This window comes from Emys orbicularis, chromosome 2, assembly GCF_028017835.1.
Source record: "Emys orbicularis isolate rEmyOrb1 chromosome 2, rEmyOrb1.hap1, whole genome shotgun sequence".
Classification (NCBI taxonomy): domain Eukaryota; kingdom Metazoa; phylum Chordata; order Testudines; family Emydidae; genus Emys; species Emys orbicularis.
Genome location: NC_088684.1, coordinates 266,258,131 through 266,281,742, shown reverse-complemented (window position 1 = coordinate 266,281,742; position 23,612 = coordinate 266,258,131). Strand labels below are relative to the sequence as shown.

Genomic DNA, 23,612 nt, shown 5'->3' with positions numbered 1-23,612 from the left:
TGATGGGGCGTCCAGGATTTCCAGGTTTGTGGATCTTGGGTAGTAGATAGAATAACCCTGATCGGGGCTCTAAGCATATGTTGATTTGTTCCTGTGTTAGTGTAGGGAGTGTCCGGAGTAGATGGTGCAGTTTCTTAGTATATTCCTCAGTGGGATCTGAGGAAAGTGGCCTGTAGAATTTGGTATTGGAGAGTTGTCTGGCAGCCTCCTTCTGGTAGTCAGACCTGTTCATGATGACAACAGCACCTCCTTTATCAGCCTCTTTGATTATAATGTCAGGGTTGTTTCTGAGGCTGTGGATGGCATTGCGTTCTGCATGACTGAGGTTATGAGGCAAGCGATGTTGTATTTCCACAATTTCTGCCTGTGCACGTAGGCGGAAGCATTCTATTTATAGGTCCAGACTGTCATTTCGACCCTCAGGAGGAGTCCATGTGGAGTTCTTCTTCCTGTGTTGTTGGTGGGAGGGTATCTGTGTATCAGTGCACTGTTCAGTGTTATCTTGAATGTATTCTTTGAGTCGGAGGCGGCGAAAGTAGGCTTCCAGATCACCGCAGAACTGTATCATGTTCGTGGGGGTGCTGGGGCAAAAAGAGAGTCTCCGAGATAGGACAGACTCTTCTGCTGGGTTGAGTGTGTAGCTGGATAAATTGACGATATTGCTGGGTGAGTTAGGGGTACCACTGTTGTGGCCCCATGTGGCAGGTAGGATTTTAGACAACCCGCCAACTTTAAGCATATTCTCACCAGCAACCACGCACCGCACCATAACAACTCTAACTCAGGAACCAATCCATGCAACAAACCTCGATGCCAATTCTGCCCACATATCTACACCAGCAACACCATCACAGGACCTAACCAGATCAGCTACAACATCACCGGTTCATTCACCTGCACGTCCACCAATGTTATATATGCCATCATGTGCCAGCAATGCCCCTCTGCTATGTACATTGGCCAAACTGGACAGTCACCATGTAAGAGGATAAATGGACACAAGTCAGATATCAGGAATGGCAATATACAAAAACCTGTAGGAGAACACTTCAACCTCCCCGGCCACACAATAGCAGATGTAAAGGTAGCCATCTTACAGCATAAAAACTTCAGGACCAGACTCCAAAGAGAAACTGCTGAGCTTCAGTTCATTTGCAAATTTGACACCATCAGATCAGGATTAAACAAAGACTGTGAATGGCTAGCCAACTACAGAAGCAGTTTCTCCTCCCTTGGTGTTCACACCTCAACTGCTAGCAGAGGACCTCACCCTCCCTGATTGAACTAACCTCGTTATCTCCATACTGATTCTTGTCTGCATATTTATACCTGCCTCTGGAAATTTCCATTACATGCGTCTGACGAAGTGGGCATTCACTCACGAAAGCTTATGCTCCAATACATCTGTTAGTCTTAAAGGTGCCACAGGACCCTCTGTTAATTTTTATAATGCTCTCTTTCTATTTAATCCAACTGAAAATGTACTGTGGGGAAAAAAATCCTCCAAGTATCATACTGTGCAGCAGAGTTGGTCAATTTAAACAGTGTAACTTCTTAATGAAGATCATTACACAGATTAATTTACACACATTTGTATACTGATATTGTTGTGCAGATATTGAAGAACAGATACAATATTTATAGAACTGAAAAATAAGATGTTTAACAAAAACAAATATTTTCAGTGACAAAGCTGCAAACAAAGTTATCAAAGAAGAAAAAGAAAACAGACCTATTGTTCCAGAAAGCAAGAAAAAAGCCAATATCCTTCCCCCTGGACCTATTAAAAGACAATCAGTTTCAAAACGGTATAGCATATTCATTTTTCTCCCTTTAATTCCATTCTTGTATTCTCTTTTAGCACATACAGTAATTGTAATCTTGTTCAATACCTGGTAAATCGAATTATGAATTTTTTTTTCTAATGAAGTTTAAAATGAGAAAAATCTTGTCCAGTTTGTTATAGCTGTGTCTGTTTACATTAGTCAATAACTACTTAAAAGTAAGTGATTTTGTCTTTTTGTTACTAGTAAAGTGTCAGAAAAATCTGATGAAATTAGTGAAAGTTCTTCTGAGAGTGAGGAAGATGAAGAACAGCCTGAACGTCACCAGGAAGGAAACACTGATTTGCCATCCGAATACTGGCAAATTCAGAAACTAGTAAAATACATAAAGGTATGAAAAGAAATTTTAACAGTTCTTTTATTATAAAAATGCTGAAGACTCAGGTGTTGAAATTTAGCTAAATAGCGCATATATTGAGATTCTGAAACTCTGGACATTCCTATCGCCCTCCCCTTTCTTAGACTTTTTTATTTGCTCTTTTTGGAGTATAAGTCCCCTGAATCAGTCCATCTATTTAATTATTTATTTGAGGTTATTTAAAACTTAAATGATTTCTTCGTTATGAATTATTGTTGTTTGTTTTGAATTTTGAGGTGCAGTTTTAACTGACTCCTCTCTGTCTCTTAGCTAGTTTCTAATCCATCTCTCACTGACACCTTTTAATTTGTGTATGTAGAATCTACTATAGATGCTATAGTAATAGATGCATAAAAAATTCCACAGGTGAATACAGACATTGCCATGGTTCTCTATGCCTTCCCCACCTCTAGATTGGACCTTTATATTGCATGCTATTTGGAGCTATCTTAAAAGACCATCTGGAAGTTTAATCTTGTGTAGAATGTGGCATCTTGCTTGCTCAGTGGTGCTACTAGTGTTGAGCATATTACATTTATCCTTGGCAGAATGCACTTATTTCTATTTGCTTTTAAGTGTAGTTCAGGATGTTGATGTTAATGTCTGGTCTGTGTCTACCTCAACAGACCACCTCTCTCTATGTATCTGCCCTGATGGATGCTGCTATCAGTTTTGCATTTGAACTTTGGGGTAACTGGGGCTGGGTCCTTGGCTTTTGAATTCATTACTATAATTGGTTTCAGAGTAGCAGCCGTGTTAGTCTGTATCCGCAAAAAGAACAGGAGTACTTGTGGCACCTTAGAGACTAACAAATTTATTTGAGCATAAGCTTTTGTGGGCTACAGCCCACTTCTTCGGATGCATAGAATGGAACATATATTGAGGAGATATATATACACATACAGAGAACATGAAAAGGTGGGAGTTGTCTTACCAACTCTGAGAGGCCAATTAAGTAAGAGAAAAAAACTTTTGAAGTGATAATCAAGATAGCCCAGTACAGACAGTTTGATAAGAAGTGTGAGAATACTTACAAGGGGAGATAGATTCAATGTTTGTAATGGCTCAGCCATTCCCAGTCCCTATTCAAGCCTAAATTGATTGTATCTAGTTTGCATATCAATTCCAGCTCAGCAGTTTCTCGCTGGAGTCTGTTTTTGAAGCTTTTCTGTTGCAAAATTGCCACCCGCAGGTCTGTCATTGAATGACGAGACAGGTTAAAGTGTTCTCCTACTGGTTTTTGAGTGTTATGATTCCTGATGTCAGATTTATAAACCCCACCCTTATCCCCACCCGTGAACTCACCTCCATACTGACAAGACTGCTATCTTCTCTCCTTGCAGTGTAACTCACAACTCGTCCCTCCTCACAGGGCCCTGAGATACATAATACAGCTGCTGCATAATACTCCTATTCTTCTTCGAGTAGATGCAGCCATGTATTCCCTTTAGATATGTGTGTGTGCGCACGCAGTGCACCAGAGCCAGAGAATTTTGCCCACCAGTACCCATAGGAAGCAGCGCTCATACCTCATGCTCACAGCCCCTACCCAGCTATATGAGGCAGCACTGCCTCAACCCCTCTCAGTGCCTTCTTATTTCCTGTGGCTGGAGTTGGAGCCCTTTGTGGTTCCTAACCTCGCAATCTCTTTTTCTTAATGACTTTTTCTAGTTGTATATAGTTAATTAGTACCCTTAGTATAGTGTGAGTTAGCTTTAGATTAAGTATTTGCCTGGTTTAAACATTGTCCATCGTATGGGGGAGCGATCCCCAATGGCGATCCTCACACACAGGGGTTGCTGTGCTTAGGTGAAGCCCACATCAAGGAGCAATATTCAATTTGCATATCGTTCACAAAATGGACTGAGGTGGTGAGGGATCTTCATATAAAGCAGTACCTGCTCAAACAAGCCATGCAACCTGCTTTGGCACTGAAGCCTATGTTGGATTGGGAGTTGCCCTGGGGTTCTGAGAATGTCGCTGTTTTGCACTCTGGAGCTGGTGCCTCTCTGAAGACAGAAGTTGCTCCCCATCAAGTGTACTGAGGAAAAGGTCACATGAGACTGTTGCTCCAGGTCTCGTGGGGATTTGTATGCCTCCTCTAGAAGGCACACAGGCTGGTATGGTGTGAATGCTGGTGCGCAGGATGGAGCAAGTCCTGTCTTCCACTCCCCAGTACTGCGCAAGGAGGTCAGAGACCCCATACCATTGGCTTTGGTTCTGGCCCCAGGTCATCTGTTGAGTCAGGTAACGACAAGGGCGATGCCGGCGCCGGTGGTTTCCCTACCAGTGGTGTATCAGATGGCAATGGACCTACTCTGCTTTTCTGTCCCTACTTCTCCCTTGATCCAGGACTTTGCCAGGGTTGTGGTATTTATAGCCACAGTGGCTGTGTGGGCTGCTGAACCTGTGGGTCTGTTAGCACCACACCCCCATATTTCCCTTCCACAGTCATTGGAAGTGGGGCTGGTGCTGGACTTGGCACAAGGGACCTCCTCGGCACCGGAAAGTTCTTTGGCACCCCTGCTGTCGGTGCTGCCAATGTTACTGTGGCAGCACTCACCACTCTCCACTTCTGCACCACTGACGACTTCCAGGTTGACGCTGCTTCCAGCAATGGAAATGATGGAGGTGTACTAGGTGCCGGTGGTACAGTTCCCACCATCAGCACCAGTTCCCTCTTCATTCTGGGCTACGGATGAGTCAGACTGGCCGCTCACAACCTCAGGGCTGGCTCCACCTTTATCCCCTAAATCCTGGGATTCTTTGATGGCTAGGTTGGGATCTTTTCTCTCTCCCCCCTCCCCATTGCTTGACCCACATTCATAGAGTGCTTTAGGTACAAGGACTGGTGCTTATCTCATGGTTGGGATGAGGGCCTCAGCGCCTACTGGTCACCAATGCCATATCCATACCAGTGATCTCCGTGAAATCTGTGGTCATGAAGCTCCAACTCCTCATCTTTCTCTAAGGTGAGATCACTGGGTAAGTCTGTGGCGGACACCATCCATCTGCCACAGGCTCATGCACCAGTGAACCTTCCCCTCTTGGAGCCTCCAGAATCGTCCCATCCAGGTCTGTCAGTCCCGGAGCAGGATCTGGCTCTGGCACAGTTAACCACATCATCTTCATCCCCGGACGGTTCCACAATGCCTGTCTCTTCCTCTTCTTGGGTACTGAAGGATTTCAAGGTGTACCAGGAACTTTTGTGGTGCCTGGGTGCTTCCCTGGGTATTCAAGTGGAGTTCCTGCAGGAGAATTCCCATAAGTTGTTGAATAATCTGAAGCCATCTGCCTCTGGGAGAGTTGCCTTGCCTATTAACGATGCACTCCTTGAGCCTTCTAAGTTTCTCTGAAGCACACTAGCTTTGGTACTGCCTACTGCAAAGCACATGGAGAAACACTACTTCATTTTGGTGCAGGGATTTGAAGGTTTTTACTCCCATCTGACTCCAAATTCCCTGGTTGTAAGCACAGTGAACAATAGAGCCCAGCAGGGCAGATTTAAGTCCACTCCCAAGAATAAGAACTCTAAATGGATGGACCTGATGGGTAGGAAGATTTACACCTTGTCATCCTTGCAGAGTTGCATTGCTAACCAGCAGGCACTGCTATCCAAATATGACTTTGTGAACTGGATGGCTATGTTTAAGTTTGCAGACCAGCTATCCAAAGCATTGAGGGAGGAATTTGGGGCATTTTATCACTGAAGGCTGCTTTGTAGCTAAGACTTCATTGCAGTTCGTTCTGGATGTCTCGGATACTTCCGCCAGAGCGATGGCATTAGCAGTGACCATTAGAAGGGCTTCCTGGCTGCAGAATTCGAGCATTGCTTCCGATGTGCAGCAGGCCATGGAGGATTTGCCCTTCGATGACCAAGTGCTTTTTTTTAACACAATGGACGAGACTCTAGACTCCTTCAAGGGGTCTAGAGCTACCATATGGTCTAGAGCTACCATATGGTCCTTAGGGCACACCTTTAATCATAAAATCCTCAACATGAAATAACCGTGCCGGGCAGAGTAAATATGAAATACCAAGGGCAGACTAGTTGGTGCACTCCGCAGGACTCCACCCCCCCCACAATTCTCCACCAAAAATGTGACAGATTTCTGTTACCAATCTGCCTGAGGCGTCAGGTGATCAGGCTGAGGCTGCAGGATCATTAGGGGAGGAGATGACGGAGCACACGAAGTGACTGAGTTTTAAGCTTTATTAATAAAATAATAAAATAACAGCGGAGAGTGCTGGGGGTTCCCCACGTCACTCAGAGGAAGGAAGAAAGCATTAGTGCCCCAAGCCCTAACCCACTTTCATACTCACACACGCGCTACCTGGGGCTGGCCAAGCCTGGGTGTAACGTACGAAGAAGGGTGGGAAGAGGTGGACGGGAGTTCTGTCCTGTGCACAGGTCGTCCGGGGTCCGCCGTTGATCTCCGATTTCTTTCAGCTCTCAGGAGGGTTTTAAGTCCTGGGGTCTTTTGGGGGCGTTTCGTTCAGGGACCTCAGTCCCCCGTGCTCTTTGTACCAGTCCAAACCAGCTTTCTGTGACCTCCTCAGCGTTCCCAAAATACACCGGCTTCAGGGACGTGAGACGGTTGTTTTTCCCCTTGCTGGCCTTCACCGTCTCCCTATTTATCTGGGGTTGGGTAAGATCCAGGTACAGCTGCAGACTTCTTGGCTGTATAGAGTCTGTTCGAGCGCAGTGACCTTGGACTGGAGCCTGTGTCTTATCTTTGGGCTGAGCTGAGTCGTCACGTTAACCCATTCTCTTCTCCTTTTCTCCCCCTTCGGCCTCTCGCAACCTGCAAAGGAATCTTCCACTCCACACTCACACTTTTAACCCTTCCTAGAATACTTTGCAATGCCTGCAACAGCGTTAGCAACATACAGTGCTGATCTGCCTCCCCAGGAGACCCCTTGAGGGAGGGGGCCATTGGGGTGTGACAGTGCCACTACAGTGGTCAGCAGCAGCAGTATCATCTGCAGCACATATTTGGGCAGCCTTTCCCTCTCTCAAAACAGCAGGTCTACCCCAGAAAGAGGCATAGATCCAATACGAGGAAGCCGTCGGGTCTGGGGTTTGGCCAGTCGACATGCCTTCCCCAGTGCCCTGCACCCCCAACACCTACTTTGACTCCTTGGTCTGGAGCAATGTTCCAGATGTCACTTTCTTCTCCCTATCCCCTCTGTTTGGGGACAGGCTGGCCCATTTTCACAATGCTTGGGGCAGGATCACCACTGACAGCTGGGTCTTAAGCACCGTCCAATCAGGCGATGCCATTCAGTTCCTTTCTGTCCCTCCTCCCCACCCTTCCTCCACATCCCTCTTCAGGGACCCCTTTCACGAGGTACTTCCCCTTGAGCAGGTTCACTCTCTGCTGGCTTTGGGAGTGGTGGTGGAGGTTCCATTGGAACACTGCAGTCAGGGCTTCCATTCCCGGTACTTTCTGGTGTCCAAATCTAACAGAGGGGTAAATCTATTCTCAACCTTCACAGCCTCAACAAATATATCAGATACATGAGGTTCCGAATGGTCACTCTACTGACTATCCTCCTCATGTTATCTCAGAACAGCTGATTTTCTGCTCTGGACCTTTAGGACACTACTTTCATGTGGCAATTTTGCTAAGCCACGGAAAATTCCTTTGATTCGTCATAGCAGAGTGCCATTTTCAGGATTTGGTGCTTCCCTTTGGCTTCTCTTCTGCCCCTTGGGTTTCACCAAACACATGGTTGTGGTGATGGCATACCTTAGGGAGAAAGGAATCCATATCTTCCTATATCCGGATTACTGGTTCCTGAGGGGCAGGTCTAGAGAGGAAGTCCTTTCTTACAGCAACACTACATTGCTCTTGCTCGACTGGAGAATGTTTGTCAGGGTGTTCCCTTTGTTAGGCCCTTACCAACCATGTTTGTTGTTACCAATGCCTCCCTGATGGGCTGGAGAGCACATCTGGGGTTGCTGAAAGTTCAAGGTCTGTGATTGGAGCAGGAGTACACACTGCATATTAACGTGCTGGAGCTTTGGGCCGTCTACAATGCCTGTCACACTCTTTTGGACCGTAGCAGGGACTCAGTGATTCACATACTTACCGACAATACCACCACAATGTATTATGTGAACAAGGAAGTGAAGCACACTCCTGGATACTCTGTCAAGAGGCAATCAGGTTGTGGCAATTTTGCATCAAGCAGAGTATCACTCTGATAGGTGACCAATTGCCCGGGGTCCAGGATCATCTCATGGACAAGCTTGGCAGGAATTTTTCCCTGAGTCATGAGTGGTGCCTGAAGACAAGTATCCTCTGGGTTATCTTCGTAGTTTGGGGCATTCATATGATTGACCTGTTTGCTATGAGTGACAACAGGAAATGTCATATGTTGTGCTCTCAAGGGGACTCCCTGTCCAATGCTTTGCATCTCAGCTCACAGTCAGCTCTCTTGTATGTTTTTCCCTTGATCCCAATCATCCCACAGGTCATCTTCAAGATGTAGGTGAACCAGGCCAAGCTCATTCTCATTGTCTTGGCATGGCCAAGGCAGTGCTGGTTCTCTGAACTTCTCATGCTGTCAGTTCAACTTCCCATCCCATCCTACTCAGACAGAATCACAGTCACACCTTACATCCCGCACTCAGCTTCCTGCATCTCACAGCATGGCTGCTTCATGGCTGAATGAAGAGGAAGTGCAATGTTTGGTGACTGTTCAACAGGTCCTACTTAACAGTAGAAAGCCCTCTACCAGAATTGCCTAGTCAGTAAATGGAAGAGGTTTTGGCCAACAGAATTCAGCCGACACTGGCTTCTTTTCAGGACACCTTGAGTACCAGCTGCACCTTTAGTCATCAGGACTTGCACTTAATTCATTGAAAGTGCAGCTGGCAGCGATTTTGGCATTTCATGCTCCCGTTCAGGGAAGATCACTCTTCTCCAGTGCCATAATAACAAGATTCTGAAAAGGGCTTCTTCATCTCCATCCTCCAATCCAAGAGCTGTTTCCTATGTGGGATCTTAACATGGTCCTAGCAGCTTTAATGGGACTTTTGTTCAACCCCCTGGCATGTTGTCCCTTTCTGCTTTTGTGTCAGAAGACTGCATTCCTGGTAGCAATAATGTCTGCAAGGAGAGCCTGTGAGCTTCAAGCTCAGATGGCACAGCTTCTGTATACCCAGTTCTCCAAAGACAAAGTGATGTTACGACCACATTCAACATTTTTGTCTAAAGTGGTTTCTTAGTTTCATTTGAACTAGCCGGTATACTTACCCGTGTTCTTTCCTAAGCTGCATTCACCTCTGGAGGAGCAGCATCTCCATACATTAGATATCAGGCGACGTCTAGCCTTCTATCTAGACAGGACTAAACTGTTTTGTTCTTTGCCTCACCTGTTTGTGTCATATGCAAATCATATGAAGGGGCAAGCATTCACAAATGATCTCTAAATGGATAGCATTCTGCATCAAGACTGCATATGAAATAACTTCTGCTACACCTCAGCAAGTGCAAGCTCATTCTACAAGAGCATAAGAAACGGCAATAGCTTTCCTCAGTGACATCTCAATACTGGACATTTGCAGGGCTGCTATGTGGTTGTCCATACATACATTTATGAACCATTATGCCATTACAGCATCTTCCGGAGAATGTTTTGGTAGGGCGATCCTGCAATCCTTGTTTCAATAGAGCCCAAGCCCTGCCTCCTGGGGTAGGTACTGCTTCTTAGTCACCAAAATAGAATACAGTGCTGCATCTACTCAAAGAAGAAGAAATGATGACTTACTGTAGCTATGGTTCTTTGAGATGTCCACGACCCACCCTCCATACCCTCTGTATCAGAGTCCAGTCTCTGGGTGTTCGGTGCAAAGAAACTGGGTGTGGGTGTCAAGGTGGTGCTGCCTCATATTGCTCGGGGAGGGGCTATAAGCATGAGACATGAGCGCCACCTCCTACACTTTTGTCTAGGCAAAATTCTCCAGCTCCAGGAGCTGGACACTCACACACCTATGTGGAATACACATCTGCATCACATCTCGAAGAACCACAGTTACAGTAAGTAATTGTTTTTTCAATATGTGAACTGGTCAAATAGGTATGTATGTATGAAGCCATTTTGAATTACCAGAGTACAAAAATGGTTTGAAAGTGGAAGACGATTTGACCAGTTCACATATTGGGGAAAAAAAACAATTACTACTGTAACTGTGGTTTCTCATGCTCCTATATTTTAAAAATAGTCCGAACAGATCTTGTTCGACCTGTCAGCAACAATCACTAAAAAATTTAGAAATTTCATCCCAAAGAAATATCTCTCCGAAAATTATTAATACTTGAAAGGAGGAATTTTAATATCTATCTCCATAAAGCAACAGTATTGTTACCAAAATTCAGAATGCATACCTATGTGTGTGTGTGTGTATATATGTGTGTTTATATATATATATATACACATATACACAACAACATCACACAGGTTTTTAAATTAATTAGAAAGTAGATATTCTTAAACAAAACAATTCTCTAGAGGCTGTTGGCTACATTGAACAACAAATCTCCAAAGGGTCCAATAAAGCTGAAAAAGATGCTGCAGTGCAATACCACAGACAGTGGTGGAAACTCTTTATTGATGAAGTGTGACTTTAGCTAGCACATGGAATTAATTTATAATTCAAGTGCAAATATTGTACTTCTGGCCGTACTGAGGAGATTTTTTGGCATACTTGTTCATGTGTTCATGACATATCCGGCATAAGAGAAGGTATATCTTCAGTTATATTTATATATGTTGAGATATTATATTTACAAAAAAGCACAGGCGTAGTTTTTCAGGACGTGTGTGTGTGTGTGTATGTGTGCGCGCATCTGAGAGAGAGAGAGCTACATTATCTATGACTTGCATATGATAATATCATAGTGTAGTTTCTATTAAATAATAAAATGGGTGGCATTTTATCTTCCATTTCTCTTCTGTAATAGTCTGAAGAACAGTAGAGTATGTCTGTGCAGATAAACATATTATTAAACTAGAACAATTTGCTGGAATATGACACAGGTTTTAAGAAACATATAACAATATTGTCATGCTGTGAGGTACTGGTGAGTGCTTGGATCAAAAACCTTTTTGAGATTAGGTATGAAGAGACCCTTCAATTAACATAACTCTCAGGATAAGTTAATCACAAGCCCACCATGTAAGACAAATGGGGGTTGTGAACCTGCCCAAGAGTTTTTGGACTGAATGAGCGGAGGGCTTTAGCTGCGAGGTTGTGTGCAGTGGTGTGGAGCTGGAACACTTTTTGTAGCGAGGGTGCTGAAAGCCAGCTAACCAAACTGTAAAGCAGTGGTCCCCAAACTTTTTACCTCACACCCCACCTTACCCTTGTCCACCCCCCCCCCCCAAGAGCTGGGGCCAAGAGTGGGGCCGTGGCTCCGGGAGGGGATTAACACCGACAGAGGTACAGGGGCCAAGGCTGGGGTCATAGCTGGGGGCAGGCGTGGGGCCGGCAGCTGAGACCTTGGGTGCAGGCCGTCAGCTGGGACTGTGTGTATGTGTGTGTACGTATGTATATGTGTATGTATGTGTATGTGTGAAAGAGAGAGAGAGAGAGAGTCAGAAGTAGCAGCTAAAAGCCTGGTGGCTGACCCTGGAACAAACCTGGAGAGAGATTTTTGGGTCAGGGATGTAGGCTGAAATGAGTATTGTTGGTGCTGTGAGAAAAACAAGCCTGTTTCCTGCTATTTGATTCCTTCTTTGTTCACAGAGACAGGACTTTGTACATCCTTTGTAAATAAACAAAGTTGTATGAAAGAAATACCTGACTATCACCAATTTTTGCTCCCAGCTGGAACATCTGCAGTGCCCCAAACTTTGACTAGCCACTTGGGTTGAAAGGGGGCAACAATATTAATGTGTGCTTGAAACCTTTCTCTAGCACAGTTATCCTCCTCTCACATTGATTCTCCAGAATACTGTGCCAGAGCATTGTGCCTTTTTCAGCACTTACAGCCATGCAGATAGTTTAATAGACATTTTTTGTGGTGTGCTTGGCAATGAGCACTTTTTGGGGGGGGGGGAAGGGAGCGTGTGTAATTTAACTGAAATTGAAAATTCCAAAATGAACAAGTGAATATTGCTGCTCTTCAACTACCAGGGTGGACAGTTACTTGGCAGAAAGTAACACTTGTATAAGAGACAATTCTGTGCCATATTCCAAGAAAAGTATTTGGCTAACTTTGCAGCTCTGGCTACTAAATATCTAATCTATTTATACCTACTCTTCTCCATGACATCTAAATGCCTTTTGAACTCCCAACTCCAGTATTTGGTCTGAATCTTTTTAGTTCTTTAGATGATGTGAGCAGTAACAAAGGAAAGAATAAAACAGAAAAATGTAGAATTTTTTTTTTACAGTTTGCCTGCCTATTTTATAACAGTTACAGTGGTTATCATGAAAAAGTCAGCATTTTACAATAGATACCAGAGGTGGGAACTTTTGGCAAATGCTGATTTTATATTAGAACTAAGAATTATTATTATAAGTAGAGGTGGGCAAAGTGTTTTGGACAAATAGTTTATTTGCTGAAAAAAATCTGTTTCAGTTGACCTGAAACTATTTGCAAATTTGCCAATTTTCGGGACATTGGGCTTGTCCAAACAGTGCAGCAATGTGCACTACGGGGGTGTGATTTCTAAAGCACACTAACACGTTGCCACTAATTGTTCCATGTAGAGCCTGCTTATGAGCATTAAAGGCTCCCTGATGGCCTTAGGGAACTTTTAGTGTGCACCACCAGAGTCTACATAGACCAATTAGCGTGCAGCATGTCAGTGTGCTTTAGAAATTACATCCCTGTACTGTGCATTGCTACACCATGTAGACAAGCTCTTTAGAAGATATTTGAGGAGGGGGGTAAGGTGGGGTCAGGGACCTCTTTCTTAGAACTTTTAGCCCTGTGGTTATGGGATTTAACTGGGATACAAGAGACCAAGGTTCAAATCCCCCCTTTCTACCTCTGTAGCACTTGTATAGCACTCATCTTCAAAATACTTTGCAAACAATTATTGATTTTCACAACAGCATTGTGAAGTAGATAATTTTTAGTTGATTTTTGGCTACAAAAATCCAATTCAGATATGTTTCCACATTTTGAGGGGCCTTATCTGAATCTCTTGCAACATAAGAAAAACAGAGAAAAGGGCAAGGTAGAATTAGTGTAAAGAACACTAGCCAGGAAAAGAAGTTCAACAAAAGTGATACAGAGGAAACAGAGTTGGGAGGGAAAGAAGATCTGCTAAAAATGAAAGGCATTGGCAGGGGAGAAGACATGCCCTTCCCGTATAAAGGGAATGAAGAAAACAGGTTCCCCAGATATGAAAATAAATTGTGATAGCAGTCATGTATTGTATTCAGAAAGTTTTCATGCTAGTAATTAATCGAGATTCTAAAACACATGGCTAAATTTATTTTAAATTACCATCGCTGAGTCAGTTGGATGAAGAAATCCACCTCACTACCTCTCTGGGGGTTGCCTGATGTGGGGAATCAGCAGGGCGATGGGAGACGTGGGCTCAGGCCTGAGATCAGGGCCGAACAACAAACACAGTACAGAGCCCCAGCCCCTGGTTGGGGTGGGGCAGCAAAGTCTCTGGCTCAGGCCTGTACTCAGGCTGGGCAGCAAACAGTCAGGCCTCCTAGCTCTAGTGGAGGGCTGACAAGTGCAGGCTTCATGCCTAAGAGAGGGGGAGACTGCCACCCACGGGTTGGGGTGGCAGGGGTGGATGCAGGCTCACCCACGCCACTGTGTCCCAGCCCAGGGCCCTAGCAGTGGCCGAGCAGTCTGCCATTGGGTCAGCGGGGATCCTGACCACAACACGCTGACTCAGTCGCTGTCAGCGTTGCAGCCAGAGAGGGGTCGGCTACCCCGGGCCACTTCCCAACTCCCCCTCAGGGTGTACCTGGCTCTGTAGAGGGTCATCCTGGTTGTCGGGGAAGAAGGCCTCAGTCAATTCTTGCAGCTCCTCCGTGCTCGGGTCTGTAAATGGCCCTGGCGGTCCTGGCCAGTCCTCGGCTCCCTCTGAGTTTGCAGCAACTTCCCAGCTCGGGAGCTCACAGGAGTCATCTTGCTCCTCCAGCGGCTGTCTCCCAACTGAGTTCTCCGGCATGCCAGTCCCGCCCACTAACTTCCGGCGGGAGGGTTGAACGTGGTGTGGCTCCGCCCACCAGGGTTCAATGAGGGGCTCCTCCCCCTCCAGGTCTGTGGGCAACCAATCCACCTCACTACAGTGACTCTATTGCTATTTGTGGAGATTTTGTTGTTTTGTTTTTGTTTACTAGGATCCTATATCATTTTATTTGTAGGGGTAAGTGTAATTTAGAATATAACCATATGTTTTGTGAAGAGTAACAAAAACTTCTGTTTTTTATATTAGAAATAAACTTCCTTTTTGTTTCCCCTCTCTTTATATCACTTTTTTCCAAAGTGGTTCTTTGATTATCCAGTTCTCCAGTCTTAAAGATGTCATGTACTATGGCATATAGATGCAGTGCAGTTTAATCATATCTTAGTGTATATGCAGTTGTTCAAAAACCATGGCTATAGGAGGTGCTTCAGCCAGGCCCTTCTCTGTGTGTCTCTTTTTCTCATGTGTTTACTAGCTTACATTGCTGAGCAATTCCATTATATATCCCCAGAGGACACTTTTCCTCTTAGATTTTCATACATTATTATTGTAGTTTAGTTTTACTCGTGAAATCCTTTTTTGACTTGTTTGAAAACAAATTGTCTTTTTTGGCTGCCCAATACTTATCCAGGCTCAGCTGCCTGCTAGCTTTTCAGGGGCCTGAAAGGATACAAGGTCTTCCCAGTCCATCCTCATGAAATTTCCTCCACAGACCCACATCCATCTGTGCCCCAAGTAACTTGGATTCATTCAAACAAAATATCATAAGATAGTTAGCTATAAGAGTGTTAAGGCTTTTATCCTCTTTCTGAGCCAACCGCTATGACAAAACCACAAATGGTTAGGTAAATCTGATATTCTATCCCTTAGAACCAGTATTACGCATATATTCTATACAGTGCATGTCATATCCTCAACTCTGCAGTTAGGATTTACAGGGGCCAACACAAAATGGAAAAGCACCACATTGTTTTTTTTTTAATTAACTCCATCTTTGCCCTCTGGTCTTTCTCCTCCACCTTTTTTTCCCTCCCACTCCATCTCCCATTTATTTCCACTTGTTTGTTAATTTTTATATATATTCATATTTATCTTACCAGATGAGGTGATGGATAGGGACAGAATTGTGGGCAGTTAAAAGAGAGATGAGACTATTGGTAAGCACCAGGGGAGGAGTCACTTCTTTCTGGTTTTCCTAGATGTTAAAGAAAATGATGTACTATATCTCTTTCACTCAGTTCCTCTCATCTAGTCAGCTCCTTAATAAATCACCCAATCACCCTTTTCACATAGATAGATAACAATGACAGTGGCATATGATTATGTGGACCAGCTAGAGCCACGCTTAGCAGGTTTGAGTCTTTGTTTCAGTTTTTAAAAAAAATATTCATAAACAAAAGATATTAATTATGTCAGTATTTTTTGCTGGCCATCTTCCTAACCATTGTTAGTAGGCCATATTAAGGATAATCCCTAGCCAACTAAGAGAAAATCCACCCCTTCTACTCAATCCTCTTCTCAGAAAAAGCTGGGAAAAATAGATATGCCTTGCACTGTGCCCTGACGTTCAACAAACTCTTCTAGACTAATGGGGGAGTTATGGTCAATCACTAAGATTCACGTTTGGAAAAAGTCCTCACTAGACTTTCCAACTTTGTCTTCAGTGTATTGGATTCATATCTTGGATCCCTGCAAATGGCACCTTCTTATTCCAAGAACCCAGGCAAATTAGGAGAGATTTTTGATGGTGGTCACTTACCCACAGTCCCTCATTTGAGATCTCAAATCAGGGTGACACAATCCTTTCTCCATTAAAAGCTTGCTCAGTAAATTTAAGGTCCTATATCCCAAGCTACGCAGTTACTTTAGATTCTTTTAATCATTTTGAAATTTGGGCTTCAGATGCTCTTTGTGCTTAGCTTGCTTTCTACCCTTTGGATCTTTCTTCGGAGGAACAACCTTCTTGGTCATTGCAATTGTAATTTAATTGGCAGTATTCAACTGGTTGGGGGCCGGCCCTTTCAGTTTCAACCACCCTGCTAGCTCATATTTTTTTTACCTTTTGGTTCTGATGAAGCAATGCCTAGAGTCAGGATTCTCCCCAACAGTGTCCAGCACCCCAACATACACATCTAGGGATGTTAAGACAAAGCATCAAAAATTGACCTCAGATACTGGGATAAAACAGATAGAAGTGGTCTCTTATAGTAACCAGGGCCCAAACCATTTGGAGTTTTATATATCAAAACGAGCACCTCAAATGAACTAGAAGCCAGCACATTCTGTGGATGTAATATCTCCCTGCATGGAATACTACGAGGGCAGTCACATTCTGCACTAGCTGTTTGTTTCTAATTGGTCTTCAAATATATCCCAAATTAAGAGTGTATTACAATAATCCAGACTGAAGGTGACAGTGGAATGGGCTACTATCTAAGTTACATCTGAAATAAATGATCACAACCTTCTTATCAAATGTAGCTGGATAAAAAGTACCCCAGACCACTTATTTTATTAACACATTTAGAAACAACTAAGTGTCTAACAAGCTCTCCAGTTTGCAAACCTGATTAATGAGAGGTTGATAAACTCCCTTGTTTCAAGGGCTCAGATATTACCTCTGTCTGTTCTTTTGATTGTTCCTCCCCACCCCCCAGTCTCCTTCCCCTTTAACTCCCAGACATGGCAAAGTGCTGGGAAAGACAATCAGCTGCACAGTCCAAGTCTGATGGAACAGAGATATAGATATGAGTATCAGCTGCATGTTGAAAGCACCATGAGCCACACTGCTTCTTATCTTCCCTAATACTCTCATTACTGTACAGGTTGAGGAGAATAGGTGACAGAATAGACACTTGTGGTACCCAGCATGCCAGAGGTCTCAGGAGAAAATGAGCAATTGCCCCATTATACCCTCTGGTTCCACTCAGAGAGAGAATAACAACAGTTTTTTTGATGGATCATTCTCTCCTCCCAACGCCACTTTCCCCCCTGCATAAAGTATGGCAACAGTTGTAATCCACTGGTATCTGGGTTTTCTAGCATGTATGTCATTGCTGTCATTGAGACATATCATGACGGTCAGTACCAAATTGTTAATTTGCAATTAAACAATAGTAATTTGGTGTATCTTAGAGATTTGTAGAGAAATGTGAACATTATGGAATTTATGATTTTTATCATGCTTGTGATTTTCCAGTGGCCTTGATATATTAGTCTGTATTTTTTATGTGCTGCCAGGCTGTAGCCCCCAGAACATCCAGGAAATGGGGCAGGGAATTATTCCATAACTTAGTCCTACTTGTCCATAACTCATCTCTAACAAGTTCCTGCTTGACCTGTGTTTTATAAACTAAAATGAAAAGTTGGAGCTAAAACTTAAACCAAAACAAAACTGAACATCTAGGGGTTCACTAGTGTACAAAACTGTTCTGCTGAACATATCATACATATAGGGCCCTAGTTTTCCGTTTTTATTTTATTTATTTTTTCTGGGAATTTATCTGTGTTTACTACTACAACAACAAAAACAGGTGAAAATCGATTTTAATAATAATTTTTCTGGGTAAATATTGGGGTTTATTTTGGTGGATGGAAGGACAGGGGAAAATAATGCTTTGATTAATGGAATTCAATGTGTTATGCTGCAGAACTAAAACAGAACTCAAAATACAATGCCACCTCTGAGTTTAAGAAAACAATATATCTCTAATCCCCAAATAAAACTTTTCATTTGAATAAACAATTTACTGTTGTAGACTTAGAACAATTAGCCTATACATATTTACATTTAATAATTGGGCCACACCATGTGCAAAGCATACACTCAACTTCATCCTTTTCTCCTGTTTTTGTTTTTTTAAAACTTTCGAATACTTCTTTGTGTTCTGAAATGTATTCTGATACAGATTTTCATTTTCTTCCCATTTTAGTGTGTCAGATCTTTAAACCTTTATCTGGTAACAGATTGAAATGTGTACGTGGTGGGCGTGAGATTCATCAGTACATTCAGATGTGCATGCACTTCAGAGCTTGCGTGCGTACCTGTTTGTTTATTATGTGTATCTTCTAGACTAGGGGTGGGCAAACTTTTTGGCCTGAGGGCCGCATCGGGTTTTGTAAATTGTATGGAGGGCCGGTTAGGGGAGGGGGTTGTGGCCCATCCAACCCCCCCGTTCCCTGACGGCCCCCCCGGAACCCCTGCCCCATCCACACCCCCCCGCTCCCTGTCCCCTGACCGTCTCCGGACCTCCGCCGCCCCATCCAACCTCTCTTCTCATTCCTGATGCCCCCTTGGGACCCCTGCCCCATCCAACCACCCCTTCTCCCTGTCCCCTGACTGCCCCCGGAATCCCTGCCCCTGACTGCTCCTTGCCGCCCCATCCAACCCCTCCTCCTTCCTGACTGCCCCCCCCCGGGACCCCTGCCCCCATTCAACCCGCTGTTCCCCCCCCCGAGCGCCCCAACCCCTATCCACACCCCCACCCCCTGACCACCACCCCGAACTCCCCTGCCCTCTATCCAACCCCCCTGCTCCATGCCCCCTTACCATGCTGCCTGGAGCACCGGTGGCTGGCAGCGCTACAGCACGCCGCCCGGCTGGAGCCGGGCCACACCGCCGCTGCCCTCACCACCACCACGCAGCACAGAGACCGGGTCAGGCCAGGCTCTGCAGCTGCGCTGCCTCAGGAGCTCACAGCCCCGCCGCCCAGAGCATTGCGCCGACGGCGGAGTGAGTGAGCTGAGGCTGCGGGGGAGGGGAAACAGCAGGGGAGGGGCCAGGGCTAGTCTCCCAGGCCAGGAGCTCGGGGACCGGGCAGGACGGTCCCGCGGGCTGGATGTGGCCCGCGGGCCGTAGTTTGCCCACCTCTGTTCTAGACTAATATATAGCCTTACTTCAACAGGAAACTGCATATACACACAAATATATTATCGTAATACATATATCTCATGCAATGTATTGTATTTTCCTAATAAAACAAATTATTTTCTATATATTTGAATGATACAAAAGTAGTGTGAAAATCGGAAAAAAACTAATAATACTTTTTGTAAAACCTTCCATTTTTTTCGGTAAAAATTGGTTTTAACTGAAAACAAAGGGGCTTACATACACACCATAATACTTAGTCTTTCATTACATTTTTATCAAAATTTAAAATAGAAATATTTTCCGGCATTACTTGGTAAAATACATGATCTATAATCTGAGAGGGTGAAGTTCAACACAAAATCAAAAAGTCACAATAGTATAAACAAAGGTTTCTATTTCAGCCTCCACTTCTAGTTGCTTTTTCTAGCTTTTTGTTGCTTTATTAAAACTGAAAATATTTAAATAATATGTTAGTGTTAAATTTATTTTTTTTAAAGGGAATTAAAAGGATCTTTCATGAAATCACTGCTGGTGTAATACTAGGGGTGTGTGTGATAGAAAGGGGTCATTTTAAACTGTTGGATGCCACATATTTGTATTTTAAAAATTACTAAAAATATTTAGTTAAGAGAAACAAGAGAAACAACTGGCCTACCATTTCTTATTGCCAAATCAGGGAAAACCAAAATCGCGGGTGATGGGGGGGGTTGAATCCCCGGCCTGGAGCTCAGGAGGTGGCGGGGGGCTCAAGCCCCTGCCTGGAGCTTTGCGGGTGGTGGGGGGCTGAAGCCGGGAGCTGAAGCCCCAGCCAGGAGCAGGCAGCAGGGGGCTGAAGCCCAAGATTGAGCCCCCACCTGGGCAGGGCTTCAAGCCTGAGCAGTTTAGGTTTGCAGGGCTCCCTGTGGTGTGGTGCCCCGCAGTTGCCCTGTTTTCCATCCCCTGCAGGCCCTGTGCATCACTTCCTGTACTGAGGCACTTCTTGTACTCAGTCACCTGTGTTTATCTGGCAGCCCACTCAGCACATGTGTTGAAACCAGTTTGAAAAGTTGCTGTAAAAATAATTTTAGCAATAGACCGTTTTTTGAAGAAAAGTGGAGGAAAGGCGGATACTGAAGGGGAGTTGATTGCCACTTGCAGCAAAAGAAGGGCTGACAATGAAGATCCAAACAGCAATACAAAACCAAGCAAATATGATCCAAAATATTTGGAATATGGATTTACGTGGACTGGCTTTCAGTGTGTGGTATGTGGCAAAGGAGAACTTAAAATCGTTGAAAATGTTGTGGCACTTGCAGACATGGCACAGTTCTCTTCAAACAAAACCGCATGATTTTTTTCAGTGAAAGCTGGCGGAGCTAAAAGGCAGAAAACAGTACTGAAAATGGCAACTACAGCAAATGAGAAAGCCCGTGAGGCATTTTTTGCTATCTCATACTGAATAGCTAAAATTGGGAAACTGCACACTATTGGAGAAACTTCTTTTCTGTCATGTGCCAATAAAGTGTTTTCAACTATGGTGGGGCAAGGCACAGTGACTCAACTTGATTCGATTCCCCAGTCTAATGACATTATTGCCAGGCATAGTCACAGTATGGCAAATGACGTGACTGATTGCCAAAATCAAGCAAAGTCCTTTTTTTCTCCCATTCAACTTGATGAAACGACAGATGTATCAGGTGCTGCTCAGATGCTGACATATGTAAAATTTGAGAATGACAAAAAACTCCAAGAGGAATTTCTGTTCTGCAGGCGATTACCACAGTGTGCTAGAGGGGAGCAGCTCTGTGCACTTTTGGATGTTTTTGTTTCTGATTCTGGCTTGGAATGGCAGGGCTGTGTAGAAATTTGTAGTGATGGTGCTCGTGCAATGACTGGAAAAATAAGCGGGGCTAGTCACCTGAGTGCAGGGTGTTGCACCGCAAGCAGTTTTGACTCACTGTATTATACACAGGCAAGCCCTAGTTGCAAAATAATGCCACCCGTTCTAAAACAAGTTCTCGATGAAGCTGTTTGCACAGTCAGCTTTATCAAGAGTAGCTCAACAAGTGTACGTCTGTCTGGAGTTTTGTGTAATGAGATCGGAGGTGAGTACCATCAGTTACTTAACCACACAGAAGTTCGGTGGCTGTCTCTGATAAAGGTTCTCGATCGTTTGTTTGAGCTCAGAGAGGAAGTGCGAATTTTTCTTTCAGACAAAGCTTCCCCACTGGCCGAAAAGTTTGCAGATAACAAGTGGCTTGTTTTGCTAGCTTACCTGGCAGACATTTTTGAATGCCTAAATGTGTTAAATATCTCACTTCAAGGGCGAGATGCCTCCGTCTTTTCTCTCACTGAGAAAATTGAAAGTTGGATCAAGAAACTTGCCTTGTGGTATGTTTGTGTGGACAGTGGAACTTTTGACGTGTTTTTTTTTACTGGATGACTTTTTGGATGAAAATGCCTTGCCAAAGCATGACTTGCCACCCATTATCATCAGCCACATGGAAAGCCTTAAACTGCAGTTTTGGGAGTACTTCTCTGAAAAGGATCAGAAAACAGAGGCATGGATTAGAAATCCCTTTAATTCAGAAGTGATTCCAAGTGCTGTTATGTCACTTACAGTGAAAGAAACATTAATGGACCGTTCCTGTGATGAGACCTTGATGCTGAGATTTTCTGAGCAACCTCTTACTAACTTTTGGATTTCTGTGTATGAAGAATATCCAGAGCTGTAATCTGCAGCTTTGAAAGCCCTCATGCCATTTTCATCCACCTATCTGTGTGAAGCCAGCTTTTCAGCACTGACTTTACTGAAAAAACAAATACAAATAAGGCCTGTCGTACTGTTGAAGATGACCTCTGCCTTTACCTGAGACATACAACGTCCCGCTTCAAAGATTTGTGTTCATCAATACAAGTTCACCCCTCCCATTAGGTGCATATTTATTTTTATTTTTTATTTCTAGATGTAAAGATCGTCTTATGATTGTCTTGTGAATTAAAATAGTTAGTGGCTACTGTCATGGATGGTCTTGGTTTACTTGGTCCTGCCTCAGTGGGGGGGGCTCGACTTAATGACCTCTCAAGGTCTCTTCCAGCTCTACATTTCTGTGATTCTAAGAAGTTGTTTAAGAAGCTACTTTAAGACAGGCCAATGATGAATATTAAGAATCTTAAATCCAATTAAATCCCACTATATCTCTGTTTACCAACGTTTAGCCCTGTCTCCTCTCTAGGAACACATGGTCTAATCATCTGGTGATTAACCAGAGAAACTGTTAATATTTTAAGTTACTAATATTTTAAGTTGCATTTCAATGTTCCAATAAAATCATTACAAGAATTATTAAATCTGATCCCTTGGCAGAGCCTGAGTTAACTTTCTCTCACCAATCTTCTCGAAGTTTTGGGGACGTTTTCCTGGGTTTGGTTTCTTCCTGAGTGTTATTTGTGGTAGTTTGTTTGTAGAAATAGACAAGATAAGTTGTGGGGTGCTTGTTGTTTAAGCAGGGTAGAAGAGGGTGTGTGTGGGGGGGTACTGGCTTCAGAGTTTTATATCTTTCTTCCTATTTTCATTAAATTATTGGAAAACACACCTCTTTCAGGCTGTTTAGATTCAAAGTTGGTTGCTGTCATTCTTTCATTGGCTCCATGCCTCATGGGGCTGGCTTAGGCTTCAGATTCTGAAAATGAGATCAATTTAATGAATATGCATCATTTCTAATTGCCTTTGTTCATCTTGTGGCGGAAAAATCCCAGAAAACCTGTTAACTTTTTCTTTTTATTCAATTCATTTTCAGATCTATTCCTTCAATTTTATTAGAGTTCATCAGGAAATGAAATTCTATTTTCAAAAAATCCATGAGATAACTAAGGGCCCCAACTTCAATTCTAATGACACTGAATATTGTTTAACAATTCAACAGTTAACCATTTTCTAATATAGCTTTTTTATCAAGTCCCACTCTATTTCTGCCTCCTGCACTAAAGGGGCTTTGATGCTTCTGAAGTAGTGTGTAGCCTTTCCTAACCACCTCTGCAGACCTGGGGATTAGTGAGCAGAGAGGCAGGTCCGTACAGCCAGTGGAGATATGCCTTTTTCACCCACCAACCATACAGGGCTAAAAAATTAGCACTCTACAGTATCTATAAGGCACACATATGGATTAAGAACTGGCCAACTGACAGATCTCAGAAAGTAGTTGTCAGTGGGGAAATAATCAAATGGGAGTGTTTCTGCTTACAGAGACTTAACGAGATCAATCTATAAAGCTTATCAAAAAGAAGACTGAGAGGAGACTTGATTACAGTGTATAAATATTTTCATGGGGAAAAAATACCAAGTATAAAGGGCTCTTTAATAAAGCCGAGAAAGCCCTCA

At 43.8% G+C, this 23,612-nt stretch overlaps 1 protein-coding gene across 1 annotated transcript in view; it reads left to right on the top strand.

The window, feature by feature from the left end:
* ODAD2 (outer dynein arm docking complex subunit 2) overlaps positions 1–23,612 on the top strand; it is a 169,671-nt gene that overhangs the window by 36,133 nt on the left and 109,926 nt on the right. Inside the window, exons 8-9 of the mRNA XM_065399867.1 lie at positions 1,686–1,808; positions 2,031–2,175. Of these exons, the coding sequence (XP_065255939.1) occupies positions 1,686–1,808; positions 2,031–2,175 (268 nt within the window). The remainder of the gene's footprint in view (positions 1–1,685; positions 1,809–2,030; positions 2,176–23,612) is intronic.